Source organism: Podarcis gaigeae (genome assembly GCF_964106915.1).
Source record: "Podarcis gaigeae genome assembly, chromosome: 8".
NCBI lineage: Eukaryota > Metazoa > Chordata > Lepidosauria > Squamata > Lacertidae > Podarcis > Podarcis gaigeae.
This window is the reverse complement of record NC_139684.1, coordinates 52603329-52620388: the sequence shown is the minus strand read 5'-3', so window position 1 is coordinate 52620388 and position 17060 is coordinate 52603329. Positions and strand designations below refer to the sequence as shown.

General features: G+C 48.5%; 2 protein-coding genes and 1 long non-coding RNA gene across 6 annotated transcripts in view; 2 read left to right on the top strand and 1 right to left on the bottom strand.

Annotated features, from left to right (window-relative positions):
• Window positions 1–3885, top strand: part of HYDIN (HYDIN axonemal central pair apparatus protein) — a 134379-nt gene extending 130494 nt beyond the window's left edge. For all 3 annotated transcript variants that reach the window (XM_083749879.1, XM_083749877.1, XM_083749878.1), the window contains exons 85-86: window positions 1048–1272; window positions 2886–3885. In XM_083749879.1, the coding sequence (XP_083606005.1) occupies window positions 1048–1272; window positions 2886–3374 (714 nt within the window). In that variant the 3' untranslated portion in view covers window positions 3375–3885. The remainder of the gene's footprint in view (window positions 1–1047; window positions 1273–2885) is intronic.
• LOC310849622 lies at window positions 3834–5109 on the bottom strand. Its single transcript, XR_014567000.1, has 2 exons — window positions 4983–5109; window positions 3834–4189 (listed from the first exon to the last, which is right to left on the bottom strand). It is a non-coding gene; the product is annotated as an uncharacterized lncRNA (long non-coding RNA).
• Window positions 5066–17060, top strand: part of VAC14 (VAC14 component of PIKFYVE complex) — a 71360-nt gene continuing 59365 nt past the window's right edge. The window contains exons 1-10 of one of the 2 annotated variants that reach the window (XM_083749897.1): window positions 5066–5581; window positions 6278–6428; window positions 7422–7589; window positions 8115–8177; window positions 10198–10305; window positions 11907–12016; window positions 12506–12612; window positions 12872–13006; window positions 14008–14166; window positions 14893–14953. In XM_083749897.1, coding sequence (XP_083606023.1) covers window positions 5478–5581; window positions 6278–6428; window positions 7422–7589; window positions 8115–8177; window positions 10198–10305; window positions 11907–12016; window positions 12506–12612; window positions 12872–13006; window positions 14008–14166; window positions 14893–14953 — 1166 coding nt within the window. In that variant the 5' untranslated portion in view covers window positions 5066–5477. The remainder of the gene's footprint in view (window positions 5582–6277; window positions 6429–7421; window positions 7590–8114; window positions 8178–10197; window positions 10306–11906; window positions 12017–12505; window positions 12613–12871; window positions 13007–14007; window positions 14167–14892; window positions 14954–17060) is intronic. The other variant, XM_083749898.1, reaches the window with a different exon arrangement.

The following is a 17060-nucleotide window of genomic DNA, read 5'->3' as shown; positions in this document are numbered from 1 at the left end:
TTCTCTCCTGCTCCCTCACACACCCTCTTTTTCCTCCCACTGTCTCCTTATGGCAGGCCTCTAAAAAACCCTTTCACCTTCCCTCCGGCGTTCTCCTGTGGAGATGCTCCCTCCTTCCCCATGTGTGCATTCTGCCTGCAGGAAGGACTGGTTGACTTTCTTTTCACATTTTGAAAGCAGCATGATAAGGAAGGGGAGGTAATTCACGAGTTACTGTCAGATGAAAACAAGCTCCTCACAGGAAGGGAAATGTCACTGCTGCTGCTGCTGCTGCTGCTGCTGCTTCCAACACCTCCAAGGTGTGGAATGCCCTCCTGTCCCCTGCCCCTCCCAGAGTCATCAGGCAGCCAGGACCTTTGGCATTGATCTGGCTGTCACTGGCTAGATTGTCAAAAGGGATTTACTAGCATTGTTCAACAGTCCATACTGTTCTGTAGAACAGAAAGTGACCCAGCGCAACTGAAAATGGGAATATTTTGGCCTCTAGAGATGTGATTTCTCTGTTATCACCTTACCCTCCAAGGAGCCTAGGATGATATACATGGTTCTCTCCCTCATTTAATCCCCACAATAACTATTTGAGGTATGTTAGACTGAGAGTCTGTGAGTGACCCAAGGCCACTCAGTGAGTTTCATAGCCAAGTGGGGAGACCTGCTCTCTCCCAGGTCCTAGTCTGACACTTTTAACCACTATGCCATACTAACTCTCTATGCCTGCCTATTCTCTTGCCCATTCCTTGCCTGCCTTCCATGCTGCCCTCCCAGCCTACCACCCTCATCAGCTTGCCTGCTGCTCAACTGTCTCTAGGTTGACCCACTGGCTGTGGTGCCTCTGTCCCAACCCTGCTCTTGAACCTGCCAGAATTTGCCCCTTCTGCTCTTCCACATGCTCTCCCTTCTCTGCTGCTGCCCAGTGTTGGCCATGGATGCTGAACATTCATTCTTGCAGAGAAAGGGAGTTGGGTGGAGCCAGTCAGTCAGTGACTGTCAAATCCCCCTCCACTTCTTGACCAGTTGCTTGTTCTGCCTCCTCCCCTCTTTTCTCAGGGGGTGCTTGTGTTTGAGTTCCAACCAATGAGGCCTGGAGAAGTTACTGGGCGCCTGTCCCTCTACAGCAATGAGCTGGGCTCCTTCCAATACGACTTGATCCTGAAAGCCACCCCAGCCCGGCCAGAGAAAGCCCTCTCCTTCTGCGCCATGCTGGGCAGCAGCCAGATTGTCTTCGCCAAGTTTGTCAACTACACTCGTCAGAAGACCGAGTACACCACCAAGGTGATTCCAGTTGCTGTGATGCCACTTCTGGTCCAAGTGGACAGACACAGAGCTTTCACCCATGGTAGCCTTTGCTTGTAGGCAAATCAACTTTCCCATCATCCCGCTCCACTAGCTTATGATACTGCCACACCTTTGTGGCATTGTAGCTCTTGCTACAGGCCTGCAGAAGCAAAATGCTTCCTCCCACCCCATCTTGGCCACAGTGCCAACAAGCTTCTCTTCCCAACTAGCTGGAAAGCATGTGAACATCCCTCTGGAGCTGCTTTCTGCTGAGTCAGACCTGCTTTTGCAGGCAGAGAAAGGTATTTCCCAGCCTGGGACAGAAGCAGGGACCATGTGCATATCTTACTTTATGATGTTTATACCCTGCCTTTCTCCAAACACCTCAAGGTAGCATACACAGTTCTTTCCCATCCCATCCCAACAATCCTACTTGTGAGAGGTAGCGACACTAGCTGAGTCGGGGTTTGAAGTGAGATTCCCAAGTCTCTTTGACTCTTTGCAAAGCATTTGCTCTGCTGTCCTGAGCTGTGACCCTTCTGTTGTGTGTGCCACCCACTCCCAGCAGACAATGGCAAGGGTGGGGAAGGGCTGTTAAATTTATCTGGACTTTGGCTCTGACATAGCTGAAATCTGTGCTAGCTGGTTGTGGGTCCCTCTCCCTGCTCAATAGGTTTAACCCAGGCTGACTTGAGCAGTCAAATGGTTGTTTATGTGTGTGACTGGGATGAGGTGAGGAGTTCTCCACGAGGAAACTTTGACTTTTCTTTGCAGAAGATGCAAGGAGTTCTATCAGTCTCCCCCTTGCTGCCAGGCAAATGAAAATTGCAGAGGAAGTGGAAAAAGTTTGAGGCAGCACGAAGGCAAGGGTGGACGTGACAATGCAGTGCAGTGCAAATTTGCAACTGAGAAAGCAAGAGGCCTCTGGTCTTGAAAGAAAAAATGGCGGAAAGCCTGGCTGCCCACCTGCTGTGGTACATTGCTGCCTTTCCTGCTGTTGCACATGAAGCCTCATCACTTTTGAGAGTCCATCCTACACTTCAGGCTGTGTCATTTAGGCCAAACTACTGTGGAGAACCTACTCACCTTTTGGGTTCTGACAAATATCTCACCCTCCAGGATATTATAAATAAAAATAGCTGCTGCCAGGCTCCAGATTGTTTCCTTCTGTGCCCAAGTTGGGATTCTTCTCACAAGGAAAAGGAGATCTGCCTTACGATGCCTGTGTTAGTTTTCAAAGGCTGCCAGGGTGAAATGCCTCTAGGTGCATGGGGCCTACCCCCACCTCTATCCCTCCCCTCTCCAGGGAGACTCCTTGTTTTCAGAACACACCAGTACAATGGGTTGTGCTCTTCTGTCTGGGGTTGGTGGCTGATTGCTTCATTGCTCCAAAGGACAAAGGCATTGCAGGAGGTGTTTTGCCAGGGAGAGGAAGCAGTAACTGAGCCTGAGCACAACAGTAATGCAACCCAGTTTGTTTGTTCTGTTTTACTGGAGTTTGTTCTGACCCTCTGGACAAGACTTGAGTCAATAAGAAATGTTACGTTTGTCTGCTCTGTGGTACAACTGCAGCCACCAGACCAACCAGACTGTGATTTCTCTCTTTCCAGCTTGACTGCCCTGACTTCCACGTGGATAAAGTCATCAATGCACCCGCAGGATCTCTAGGAGGCACTGAGGTCAGCGTGGAAGTAATCTTCGAGCCTTGCCAGTTGGGTGAATGCAAGGGAACACTTGTCCTTTCCTCAGCCATAGGAGGCGACTACGTCATCCCTCTCAGTGGCACATCAATCCCTCCTAAACCACAGGGGCCTATTCAGATCAGGGCTGGCACCAACACATCCATTCCCTTTAAGAATGTCTTCTTGCATCCCATGGCTTTCTCCTACATTGTGGAGAATTCTGCCTTCACTGTGAAGGCCACTGAGACTATTAAGGCTAAGAAATCAGCTACCATCCTAGTTTCCTTTGAAGGGAACCCAAGTGGCACCAAAGCCGCTGTCACCAGCAAGCTGGTTGTCTCTTGTCCTCGTGCAGCTGGGCTGGGCTCAGGCGTCTCCTGGGTTTATTATCTAAAGGGTATCACACCTGAGAAATGAAACTGTGGAGAGCCACTGTGTTGTCTTGTTTCATTTAAGCATTGCCATAAGGAGGGAGAGAGAGCTAGACGGTCAGCGCATTGTCTTGCTTTTTGGTATTTGAGCCCCTGTGTCAAGCATCTTCCTTGCTTTTCTTAGGAGAAGGGAAAGTTGGCAATGCCTCTGTTCCTTTTGGAAGGAAAGCCCTCTGTGATTGTCCTTGCGGCAGGCACAGAGGGGAGGAAAGCACTGAGGACAGCAGGGTGTGTTATACAGGGCTTCCAACATGCAAGATTTCTGTCAGAACAAACCAAGTGTCTCCTTGTGTAAGGAGGGCAGCACACACCATACCAGGAATGTCCTTCTGCCCTTAACATTCCTCCAGTGTTGAATCTGCTGAATAAGTTAATGCAGCAGCATAAAACATCACCTGGAAATGTGCAAAATGAGCTTCTGCCTTGTATTCATGATAAGAATGTCTTGTTACATAAGATTTTATTTTGGAATAAAGGTTATTAAACAAAACAAGAAACTGCTTGAAAGTTTGTCAGGACAAGGCTGCAGGTAGGATTCTGGGATCTGGTTGGGAGAGAGCCAGACCAAAAAGCTTAATGTCTGCTCAGGTTGCCTGGAAACAGTTAGATGATTTGGATGGCAATAATCAGCTGTCAGTTCCCTCCATTGGTAGAAAGTGGGAGAGGCAGAACAACCAAGACCTGTGACATCAGGGTTGTGTATAATGTCACATACCTGTCTGTAGACTCAGCTGTGCAAATATGCAGGTTAGGTTGAGAGGGACAGCTGGCATCCTGATAATCTGTTTCTGGAACTTCTGGCTGCAGAGAAATATATAAGGGCATGGACAAAATATCCAGTGAAATATTTGACTCCAGAGGGGATAACAGGACTTCTCTTGGTGATAGTGATGGAGACCAGGGCCTCCTTATGACCCAGATGCTTTCCAACAAGGTGCTATTTGCCAGCATGCTTCTCTTCAGAACTACCCTCCCCCAGTGTTGGCTCTGACAACATACTAGGGCCAAATAGAGAAAAGTGAGCCATTTCCACAAGTGGCTGATTCCTAATTGAGCAGCACAATCTCTCCCACTGCTCACAGTTGTCCTAGTGCCAGGCTTTCATTTAAATAAACAGGTAGAGGGGGTTGTGCTGCCAGTCTTTCAAATGAAACTTAGGGACATGGGGGATAAGTTTGGTTTTGACTGTTTCTCACTCAACATGCCATCATTTAAGTTCCTTCAAATTGAAATGCTTTAAGCAGGCTAATGTCGGCACTTTCCAGAAGTTGTTGGGACTCCCAAGTCTCCTCAGCTGGATGGCTGCAGGTTCGCCACCCCTCCTTTACAGCAATGCTCTGCAACAGAGGGTTAGGACAGCGGCATTATTTGCCAGAATTTTAAAGGGGTCCCCAAATGTCTGTTTGGACGAAAGGTGGGATTCGAGTGTTAAACTGTTGAAGGCAATTAGTTTATACAGTAGAGTGAGGAAAATGCTGGGTCTACGAGACCCGCTGACATAAATGCAGGCGACTACTTAAGCCATCTGTATCAGTGGGTCTATGAGCAGCACTGAGTTGGAGGCAGCCCAGAAAGGCAGGAAAGTGATTTATACTAGGTCAGGCCACCTGCGAGAGCTGCTGGCCCTTGGAGCTGGGCGATCCCGCTCCACAGCCCCAGAGGGGCGTCTGCCGATCCGGATGAGGCGTCGCTGGAAGGCGCTGGGCGAGAAGCCCTATCAAGCCTCCCCGAGCTTCAAGGTGGACTGCGCCACCCTGACTGCCACTTGATCGCTGGTGACGCGCAGGAGCCGGTTCGAGGACCGCATGAACGAAGAAAAGCGGCTCGGGGGAACTTGTCACGTGAGACCGCCGGGAAGGGGGGGAAGCAGGAAGCACCTGATATCTCACGTGACTGGACCAAGATGGCCGCCGCCTGGTAGCCGGAGAGAGAGGCGGGGAAGCGCCTCCTCCGCTACAGCAGCGCCAGTGCCTCCTTCCCGCCCACCTGCTCCTGCGCTCGGGAGCCGCTCGTCCCTTTCTCCCCTCCTTCCTTCCTTCCTTCCTTCCTTCCTTCCTTGAGGCCGGGGCAAGGCGGGACGACCGGCGCGATGAACCCGGAGAAGGACTTCTCTCCGCTGACGCCGAGCATCGTGCGGGCCCTGAACGACAAACTCTACGAGAAGCGGAAGGTGGCGGCGCTGGAAATCGAGAAGTGAGCGAGGGGGGCGGGCTGCCTTCCATTCACGCTATTGGGCCGCTGAGGGGGCCCTTCTCGCACCGCACTGGCAGCAGCAGCCGCATTAGTAGTGCCCGGCAGGGTCTTTCCCCGCCCTGCCTTGAGGTGCCATTGGCGGGCCTTCAGCCGCTGAGCCAAAGCCCTTTCCTCAGCGCCCGCCTCCCCTTGCTGAAGGGCTGGTCCGTTGGCTGCTCCTGCTCCTGTCACCGAAGGGCCTCATCCTTGTCTTGGAGCAGGCCTGAGCAGGGGCGGGAGTGCTGGTTTAGAGCGGGATCTACAAACAGCAGCTCTGAGGAAGTTGCGCCTCTTCTCGCAATCCTGTATTTCTCCGCTCCCACCACATACCAGGCATAGAGATCAAGCCCTGAAATAGGTGACACAGAGGCAGGCTGCTGTTCGTATGGTGGAGGAGCCTTATCCAGCCACAGAGAAAACCAAGCCTTTCTCCCTGCACGTACCTTGCAAAGCTACTTGTCAGCCTGAGTGGGCAAAACTGGGCAAGGTGGACTAGTTTTCTGGCTCCGTTTCGTTTGTTCATAGAGGATTCATTTGTAGGCAAACAAGGTTGCTAATGTCCAGCTAAATTAAAAGAAATATATTCCTCATGTTAATCTGGAGCCAGACATGGACCTGGTGAGACATGATACAGCCTTCTTATTCTCCTGTTTTTAGGCTGGTGCGTGAATTTGTGGCTCAAAACAGCACAGCTCAGATCAAGCATGTGATTCAGATTCTTTCTCAGGAGTTTGCACTTTCCCAGCACCCACATAGTCGAAAAGGGGGGCTTATTGGCCTGGCAGCCTGCTCCATTGCTCTTGGGAAGGTAGGTGGTGTTGCTGTTTCTTTCACCCCATAGGAGGACATGAGCCCTTGTCCTCTGTTAGAAGGGAGACAGGCTGTCTGTTCTAACCTCACATTTGTTCCAGAGGAGGAAGACATTCTGTGATGGATGACTTTGGAAATCTAAAAAATGGATTCCAAATTAGTTACAAAATTATTTATCACAATCTCCAAAAAAAAGTTTTATGAATAATTAAGCTCTAATGCTGATTTGGTGCAATGTTAAGAAATATCTCCAAGTAACATCTTCATATGTAGGGAAGCATTTAGTCAAGCTGTGTTCTGCTTCCAGCTGCCTTTGACCAATTTCCTTCCATTTTCCCTGGCAAAATTTAGGCTTATTCACACATTACTTGGCTAATAAGGAAGTCCAGGTTTTGAGCCACTATTGGATGTTTTGGCATTGTCAGAAGGGGACAGGTTCCCTTCCCTCCCATCAGTGGCCAGAAAAGGCAAGGGAGATGGGACTTCTTGTTAGCAGAGTGACGGCTCTTCCTACATTCCTGAAAAGAGGTTGAATTCTGGCCCATCTCCTCTCACTGTTTAAAATGGACTTTCTTGCCTTTGCTGCATAGTAAGGAGCTTTTGCTCTAGGTTTGGGGTGCCCATATTTTCTGGATTTGAGGACACATTTGGAAACTTAAGAAACTGTTGTGGGACCAACAAATGTTCATTTCACAGAACACAACTCTCCACAACAACTCTCTCCCATCTCATTTTTAAAAATGTACAAGTGATGGAGACTTTAGCACCTGTGTGCCTGAGGAATCTATGTTGCCCACAAGTATGATGTTGGTGACTCCAGCTATAGTCAGTGCCTGGGCATTCTGTTCTCAGCCAGGTTTGCTGGCCCTATTCCAAGCCCCCACCCCCACTCCGGTGCACTTGCAAGAAAGCAGGGGCTCCACTCTGGTGTAGCCACTGCTTAAGTCCATGGCTCCCCCCCCCCCCCTTATCCTTGTGTTTTGATTTGCAGGACTCTGGGCTGTACTTGAAGGAGCTCATTGAGCCTGTGCTGACATGCTTCAATGATGCTGACAGCCGCTTGCGGTACTACGCCTGTGAGGCCCTGTACAACATTGTGAAGGTGGCCAGAGGCTCTGTACTCCCCCACTTCAAAGTGCTGTTTGATGGCTTGAGCAAGGTAATGGGTTTTCTTGACAGGCTAATAATGTCTCACACATGTAAGGTCTCTGATGTCCTGTATATTCCCGCTCTGGGGCTCTTTGGAGGTGTGGGTGCTGATTCTGGACAACTGGGGCTGAGATATGGCACTGAGGATCTCCATAAGCATCCCCTAGAGGAAAATGTTCCTCCTACATTGTTGCCTTCACTCCAGTTCATCCTCCTAATACTAACATGTCTGCAGAAGAGCTCTGGGAACCTGGCGGAGAGTCTGGTCCAGGGGTCCATGAATGTGCTTTCCAGATCGCTCACAGCAACCATAGCTCGGATGGTGGTGTGCACCTGTGGGTGGGGGCTTGCCTCTGGCTTTGCACACTTTCTGGGCATTTCTGGAGCTCAGTTTATTGTCAGACAGGAGGTGGTGTCCCTGCCCCATTGCTGGGAGTCAACAGCCAACAGAAAATAGTTGTCTCTTGGTCAAGTCACTACTAGTGTCTTATGCACACGGCTCAGCCACACCACATACTCTCTCTGTTTTTCCTAGCTTGCTGCAGATCCAGACCCAAATGTCAAAAGTGGATCTGAACTCCTGGACCGGCTTCTGAAGGTACAGTCCTTCCTGCTGACAACAGCTCATGATGTGCTGGGGATAGGTTACAGGTGGAGGGATGCATATTTCCTGCATTAGTCTTGTTTGCGATCTCATGTAGAATCTGCTATCCTGGTTTTCAAGTTTTAAATATAGAAAGGTGCTAAAAAAGTGAGAATGTTCTTCTGGGTGTGATAGAAGTGATGAGTAATATGAAAAGTAATTTTGCAGAAAGTGGTGAGTTTGGGTGTCTGCCAGGGTCCCAGGCCAGGAGAGAGATCATGTTCTCAGCAGCCCTGCCATTCATGCTTTATATGAAGCACCTGAGAAGGCTGGAGACTGTGTTGGAACTAAGTACACTGGAATGTGGACCCAACTCTCACAGACAAGCGCTTCTGTTAATTTTTCTAAGGGAATCAGAAATTTATGGGAAACCGAAACCAAGTTCATAAAGCAAACTGAGCATGCATAATGCACCTCTGGCTGGATGCTCTAGCTACTGGCACTGCATCCTAGACTGCTAAGAAACAAGCCATCTTGTTCTAGAGGCAAGGCGGATGCTGCTGACCAGCCTTCTTCTTTAGAAATCAAAGGTCACCTTCCTTGTTCCCACTGCCCTCTGAGATTGGTTGTTCCCTGAAGAGCAAGCAGAATTACATGAAAGCGAGCTTCCTCTTCCAGAAGAAACAGAGTATCTGAGTTTCATAGGAAAGGGGAAGAAAAAGCTATACAGTAAAACCTCTGAAGCAGCTTTGGCGCTTGCCTGGGCATCTGGCTGAGCCACCAGAGGACTTCTCAAGCACCCCAGAGAACAAAGAGCAGATATTTTAAATGGTGTGAGGCTTTGGTCTAGTACAAGGGAAACAAACAGGGTTTTTAAAAAATAAAAGATTGTGAAGATTTGGTTCTTCACAACCTCTATATAAACCGGACAGGGCGTGATTGTTCTCTGTATGAGAAAGAAGGCATAGAGTCCAAAAAACTAGAAAATGAAAGAGGAACCAGCTCTTCCACAGAATCCCTGTTGGTCATAATACCAAACATGAAAACTAATTTCATGACCAGAACTCTGAGGATCAACTGGAAATGGAGAAAGAAGTGTGGGAAGAGTGTTGTAATGAGCATGATTTCAACCACATTCACATCAACAGAGTAAAAACATGTTTGGAACACAGTAAATTATCTGAAGTTCTAGGTTTACTAAACTGCTGTGCCTTAGAAAGGTTCTGGTCATGGAGCCTCCAAGAGTGCAGCAACCAGGAACTTAATGCTGGTTTTAATAATTAACCCCAGGACCTGTGCCCCTGATACAAATGTTGTTGACTGATCGAGAACACAACGTTACCAAGTGTGTTTGTGTGCATATGGATTCCTCTTTTGAAACCAGATGGGACTATGTTTAATTTAGTTGGCGATGTTTCACATTTGTATACGTATGAAGGTGACTGGAGATTTGCCAACTAAGTTAACTGTAGTTGCATGGATTTTGGAAAATGGATTTTTTTCAATAAGAAGGAAATTAGTTCAAAAGGAAAATTAAGGACATTAAATCTCTGCAGAATGCTTGGAAATGGGGGATGTTCAGGGATCATCCTCTTACAAATGCTGAGAAGTCATACATTTACACTGGAATATAAAGGCAAGTGTTGGCAATCATGGTGTGTTCAGCAAGCATATGAAGCAGATTGTAGGACAGCATCAGCCAGATCTCACATCTCTGTTAGGAAAAGGCTGGACCTTCAAGCACCACAATGTCTTGGATTCAGGCGGTTGGTCTGGAGCTAATGCAGCCTTTGGCACACCTGAGATCTTCCAGATATTTTGGACTCTAGCTCCCAACAGCTGTGCTGGCTGTGACCAATGGGAGTTGTCCGGAACATCTGGAAGACTCCTGGCTGGTGAAGCTGAGCTTATGCATGGCTGGAAGGCTCTCTTTCCTTTCTAGAGTGGTAAAGGTGCTTGACTTTATGTATAGTTCAAGCACCGATAGGAAGGGAGTCAAGGCTCATTCTCATGCTCATTGGCTCTGACTTTCTAGGACATCGTGACTGAGAGCAACAACTTTGATCTGGTGAGCTTCATTCCACTGCTGCGTGAGAGAATCTACTCCAACAACCAGTATGCTCGACAGTTTATCATTTCCTGGGTAAGTGTTTTTGGTCTGATGCTGGGATTTGTTTCTCTGGCATCTCAAGTGAGCAGCGTGTTTTATAACTGTCAGCTCAGTGTTTTCTGATACTTTGGAATGGATGGTGGTATAAACAGCAGCATGGGGGTGCTTGTTACCTGCTTGGGAAGCAGCTGGAGCTGCTGTGTATATTGTTGCTCTTGATGGCTCTGTTAGAAACTGCTGGTAACAGATGATGCATAGTTCCTTTGTGGGAAGGCCTTTCTTGTTTCTCCATGGCAATTGTTTGCAGTTTGTCACCAGTAGCTGCTGACTTCCTGATACCTTCCTTCCAAGCCCTGTTGCAGGTTTAGTAGAAGGGAGTCCCTTGCTCTGACCTGGCTGCGTGAAAAGGGCCTTTGAGAGACTTTCTACAGGTGTGGAATTCCTTACCAGTGAAGACTTGCTGGTGCTGAAGGCACCAGCTCTCTTCTATGTGAGGTGCCTCTTAGTGGCCTAAAATGACCTTTCAGAGTGGCAAAGGCTGATTTCCACCTTGTCAGACTCAAATACTTTGGGGAGCATATTTTAACCTGGAGCTGGCTAAAAATTTAAATGATTAGTGAGGCAAATCTTCCATGTGTTTCAAAGATTTTTGGGGTCTTGTTTCTTTTGAGTGAATGTACATAACAGGGAGATCTACTGTTAAATGAATGAAGCTTAAGCTGCAGTGCCCTTAATCCTGGAGGGGCCACAAAAGTGAATTTAGTCCACACTGCTTAAAATTTTTAGTTCTAGCAGTAAGGTAAGGTAAAGGGCCACTGGACAGTTAAGTCCAGTCAAAGGCAACTATGGGGTGCAGCACTCATCTCACTTTTCAGGCCAAGGAAGCCAGCATTTGTCTACAGACAGCTTACTGGGTCATGTGGCCAGCATGACTAAACCGCTTCTGGCACAACAGAACACTGTGATGAAAGCCAGAGCTCATAGAAATGCCATTTACCTTCCCACCGCAGCGGTACCTATTTATCTACTTGCACTGATGTGCTTCAAACTGCTAGGTTGGCAGAAGCTGGGACAAAGCATCAGGAGCTCACCCTGTTGCGCTGATTCGAACCGCCGACCACAGCACCACCCGCATCCCTAGCTCCTAGTAGACCCAATTTGAGTTGAGCTTTATTGTATTTATTTCAACAATCCCGTAGTTTGAGAGTCAGTAGCACAGATGTGAATGTGTGGGGATCTGTCATGGGAACAACCCCATTATCATTATCCATGATAACAGTGGCTACCTAGATCTTGTTTCTGGTTGCTCCCACGACAGTTCAATCTTCAGGGCCCCCAAAATGTAGGTCCGCCACTGGCATATAATCTAATTTTCCAGAACACAACCCATATCCTTTAGAAACTCACTTGCTAAAGGCCAGACTGGGCTGGCTGAAGGTTGCCCCTGAAATGGTGTTACCCCCACTCTCTGTCCCCTTCCTCCTCTCCCATTATGCAAGCTGCTTCTAGGACCCGAAAAGCACCACTTGACATCTTGTGGCAAATCCAGTTTAGGTCTAAAGAGACACATGCTACTACTTGCCACTGCGCTTCTGTATCATCTTCCTTTTGTTTGTCTTTTCCCCTTGAGTTAGATCTTGGTTCTGGAGTCAGTTCCAGATATCAACCTTCTGGATTACCTGCCAGAGATTCTAGATGGCCTCTTCCAGATCCTGGGTGACAACAGCAAGGAGATACGTAAAATGTGAGTGCAGAGCTGGATCTGGGGATAACTGCTTGGCTGTTGATACGCAGGCTTTGCCCCCTTGTTTCCAGGGCAGTGCTCCATAAGTTGCATCACCATTTCCTTCGGCTTCAACCCAGTTGACACTCTTAAACAGGAAGCAGCAGCTTTGGGTGAGAGGAGGGGGCTGTTGCCTTGTGTGTCCTGCTCAAGGGCTTCCCACAGGGAAGTCTGCTCGGCCACTTGAAGAATAGGATGCTGGGTGAGATGGGCCCATCTCAGTGTGATCCAGCTTCAGGGCTCTCTGTTCAAGTGTCTTGGTAGAAAGCAAAGTTTCTAGGCTGGAACCTGTGCTGGATGCCCAGCAAGCAGACTCCTGTCCTCGTGTCTGTGTGAGGAGAAAGAGTGAACAGAAAGGGGCATCTGCTTCCCTTTACACCTTTTCATGTTGTTTCCCCTATAGCAGAAGACCTATTTCTAAACCCCCTGCCTTTCCCCCCTTGCAAACAGGTGTGAAGTGGCCCTTGGTGAATTTTTGAAAGAGATCAAGAAAAACCCTTCCAGTGTCAAGTTTGCTGAGATGGCCAACATCTTGGTGATTCACTGCCAGGCTTCTGGTAAGTTATTTGTATTTCCAGCCCACCCTTCACCGTATGATCCTTGTGTGTGTTCCAGAACCATCACAACTGAAACAAATACTATTAAAATTAAACCACAAGACAAACAAAGCACAGGAGCAGAACAGAAGCAGCACTGTTCAGCAGTGATGGAGGGAAGAGGAGGGAAGGCTTCCTGGGGAAAGAGAGGCACCTCATCCACCCCTTTCCAGACATTCTGCTAAACCACCTTTTTGTTTCCTGATCACTTTGACTGCAGATGACCTAATCCAGTTGACTGCCATGTGCTGGATGCGCGAATTCATCCAGCTGGCTGGCCGGGTGATGCTGCCATATTCCTCGGGGATCCTGACAGCTGTCCTGCCGTGCCTGTCCTATGATGACCGGAAGAAGAGTATCCTTGCAGCAGAGGCTGTCCTCCTCCCATCCCTTCCTTCGGAAATGTCCATCAGCATCTGGCAGAAAAGAGGGAGGAGGGTCAGGCTAAGTCAACAGCCCTGGTTTATGCCGTTGGAGGATTTTGCTGCTGCAGCTTCCTTGTGAGCCTGTGGATCATGAAAAGGACTGGGGGGGGGGCAGCTCCGTAAGCAGCTCTACTTTCTGTGCTTTCCTTGACATCAGAGCAGCCCCACAATTGCTTTCCCTGGGATGCTTAAGCAAAAGGTTGGCTTCAGTAGAAGAGCCATTTTCATGTGGACACCCCTTTTGTGGGTATATTTACTGAAAGATGTAGCATCGCTCAGGCTGGGCCATGAGAAGGAATCAAACATACTTCAGTATTCCTTTTGGCCCATGAGTTGAGAATCTTCCCTATTTTTTTCTTATAGAGGGTTTGTGCTGTAATGTTCTCTAAACATGTGCCAAATCTGATATCTGATGCAACCTTTGCCAGCCTAAAAATATCAGCCTGAAATCAGTTTTCTAGCACTTAAAAGGCTATGGAACTCACTCCTAAAAGAAATAGTGATAGCCACCAACTTGGATGGCTTTAAAAGAAGACCAGACAAATTCATGAAGTAGGCTATCGGTGCCTACCAGCCACAATGGCAATGCTCTTCCTTCACCATCAGGGGCAGTGTGCCTCTGAATACAAGCTGCTAGGAATCTCAAGTAGGGAAAGATGCTCTTGTGCTCAGGTCCTGCTTGTGGGGTTCCCAGTGAGGCATCTTGTTGGCCATGGTCAGAACAAGATGCTGGACTTGATGGGCCCCTTCTGGCTTGGCCCAGCACCCCCTCCCCTCCCTCTCCCCTGTCTGTGGTTCTAGTGACTATGGGCCCCTGTGAAAGAACTTGAGGCTAGACTCTTGCCATAGGGCCTGTTCTGTATGAGCCTTCTACAGTGGTGATTGGGAACATGACTTGGGAGTGAATGTTCCTTACATCCATGGGGTGCAGGCATCAAAGAGGTGGCCAATGTGTGCAACCAGAGCCTCATGAAGCTGGTCATTCCGGAAGATGATGAGGTTGATGAGACCAAGCAGCCCACAACAGCCCCCCAGATAATGGAGGGTGATCAGGATGAAACTCTCTCCAAGCAGGAGGTGACCTCGGGCGGTAAGTCCTTATCCCCCCCCCCCCCCAGCAAACTGTCTTTCTGTCTGGCTTTTTGTACAGATACTTATCCCTGCTCTCGTGACCTGGACTTTGGAGTATTGCAATGTGCTTTCTGTCGGGCTGGAGAGAAGGGGTTACCTGAGAAAAATACGAGGCATGGGGAGTGGCAGGATAATGTGCTAAACAAGTGGAGATAGGACAGTACAAGTTTCACACCACGGAATGACTGGGAAAAGATGAGGCAATCAAGATACTGTGTTCCAAGGCCACCCAATCACTCCATAGTGGGGAAATTGTATCTCCAGTCACTTAGCCTGTCTTATATTGACTGGGTTTTAAAAGGCATTGTTCTCAAGCAGTTCTGTGTGTAAAAAAAGGGTGGAGGATGCTGTCCTTGAGAGAGAAGCAAACACCAACTGTTGATCAGGTTCCCGGTGAGGGCAGGGTCAGTTGGAAATGAAGCCAGGTCTTCCACAGAGACGTTTAGGCAGTTGCTCAGAGTGTCAGCTACACCATGGACCTCAGCAACGAGGCTGCTTGTTTTTCGTCATCCTGAATGTTATTTACAGACCTGACTACCTCACTGTCTTGATGTTTTCAGAACATTCTTACCTGGGGCCACATCACTATTTTGTTTGGGGAGCAGTCCTTGCAAGTGCCAGCCCTTTGTCTTCCTCTGACAGTGTTGAGCCATGTTCAAGCTAACTGACACCTGTCTCCCTGCAGGCTGCCTGGATGCCTCCGGCGATTCCAATTTCAGCAACACCAGTGTCTTTATACCAGCCAGGTAAAAAACAACTGCCTCTTGTTAATGAAATTGGGGGATCCTCTGTAGCATTTTACAGAGGGGGAGATTCTGCTGTGCATTCCTATGCTTGGATCTTGTGTTGGACTGGATAGTGCCATTGAGTTGCTGCAAACCATGGTTTACAGAGTACTGCATGGGCTTTGGTGGCAGAGGATGCTGCTTAGAAGGAATTCAGAGCAGCTGGTGAACTGTGAGTCACCTCTCAAATGATGTGAGGTTCTTTCCTGCTAGTAACTGGGGGGGGGGGTGCATTCAGATGAAGCGAGCATGTTTCTGCATGCATTCCCCCCACAGTGAGGTGATGTGGGAGAGCACACCTGTGCTTGGGATAGTAAACCACCTCCTTCTAACCCACAAAGTGTAGCTTACAAACCCAAATGCTGTTTAGACTTGAATTCTGTGAATAGCTATGAAACTTGCTTTTGGCTGTCTCTAGGGGCAGTATTTGAGTTTGTGCAAAACATCTGATTTCAAATGGCAGCAGAAGCTGGTGAGTGGCAGGTGTTCTGCCTTTGGGCACTCAGCAGTTTTGCAGGATCCCTTCCGGGCATTTGGGATGGGCATTGTCCACTGGGCAGAAAGAGCAAAGCAGCTGAATCCTGTGGGATAAAAACTTTGCTGAAGCAGAGGAGGTGATAATTGAGTGGCATTTGCCCCAGACAGTTAGCTTGCCTTCACCCCATAAAATGAGCAGGCCATGACATTCTGTTTGTGTGTATATAAAGGAAGCATGGAACCTGAAAGTGGCCCTCTCAGCAGCCTTGGGTTTCTTGTATACCTGGAAGCTAGCATATCTGTAAGGTTGCTGGGGCTGATGGGAGTTGTAGTCCAAAACACATGGAGGGCACCAGGTTGGCAAAGGCTGTGCTGCAGCATGCATAATTCTGCAGCTCCTCAAGTCTCCCTTCTCTCCCCCCCCCCCCCCCCGGTCATCTTAGTTTTGCAGTTTGCCTTGCAGGCAAAGTTCTCAACCCAACCTCCCCCCACCACATACTCCTTTTCCAGCTCTTTTTTAGATGAGGCAACAACCAGAACTGTATGTATTCATTTTTTAAGAAATGTTATGTTACAATAAAACAGTCTAGACCAGGAGATGGCAGAGCAGCACAAAGACCAAGCCTTGGGAATGGAACTCATGGCTGGAATGCCTTAGAGAGTAAAACTTTTCTTTGCTCAGTGCTGACAGGATATTGAGCATAGGTGCCAGGGCAAGGCATTGGCACTGTGACGGACCTTTCTCCTGGTGGTTACCGTACTTGCTGCTTTGGGGAAATGGGGGCACTCAAAGTTCCTCCCTGAGGGTAACCTTGGGGCACAAGTAGGCTTTTGTGGGGAAAGTGATCCATACATAACGTTTATATGAAGTAATTATAGATTTGACTTTTAACAATGACAGCATCAAAACTTTTAACTACAATAGTTACAAACGATAGTTGATCAGTATGCTGAGAATGGTCAGGAGGAAGGAAAAATTCTTGGAGAAGGAGCAATGAAAACGAGGAGTCAAAAGTGGATGTGGTGATTTGGAGGCAAGCAGTCAACATAGTTAGCTGTGGACTCACAGATAAGAGGCTGCATAAGAGCTGGAGAAAGAGAAGTGCCTTAGAGCACTGGAGGCCTGATGCTGGATCTAACCACCCAGGCCACCTCATTCCCACCAGACACCTCAGTGAGAACCCCACAAGGTGCTGCTGCTGCTGCTTCTTTGGCGATCACTCATAGCCAAGTAAGATTGTCTTCCATAAACATGGTTTTAACAATGAGTCCATAAGTGACTGTGGAAGCGAATTCTGGATCCACACATCCTTCCACAGTGGGGACATAGATTTCTGGGCAGGAGTTGATCATGGTGATGGTTTGCCAAGTGTGCCTTCCTCTTAGCACGTTTCTCCCTTTCATCCTGAGTTTGAGTGTCTTCAAAGCCCGTGACACCTTTGGTAAAGGCTGTTCTCCAATTGGAACACTCGCAGGCAAGTGTCTCCCACAAGCAGGACATGGGAGGGCACATCTCCCTCCTGTCCCTTTTGTTGCCCAGTGACTGGCACTTGGAATCATCTTCCACCTCTCGTCCTGGAGGCTTTGTGAC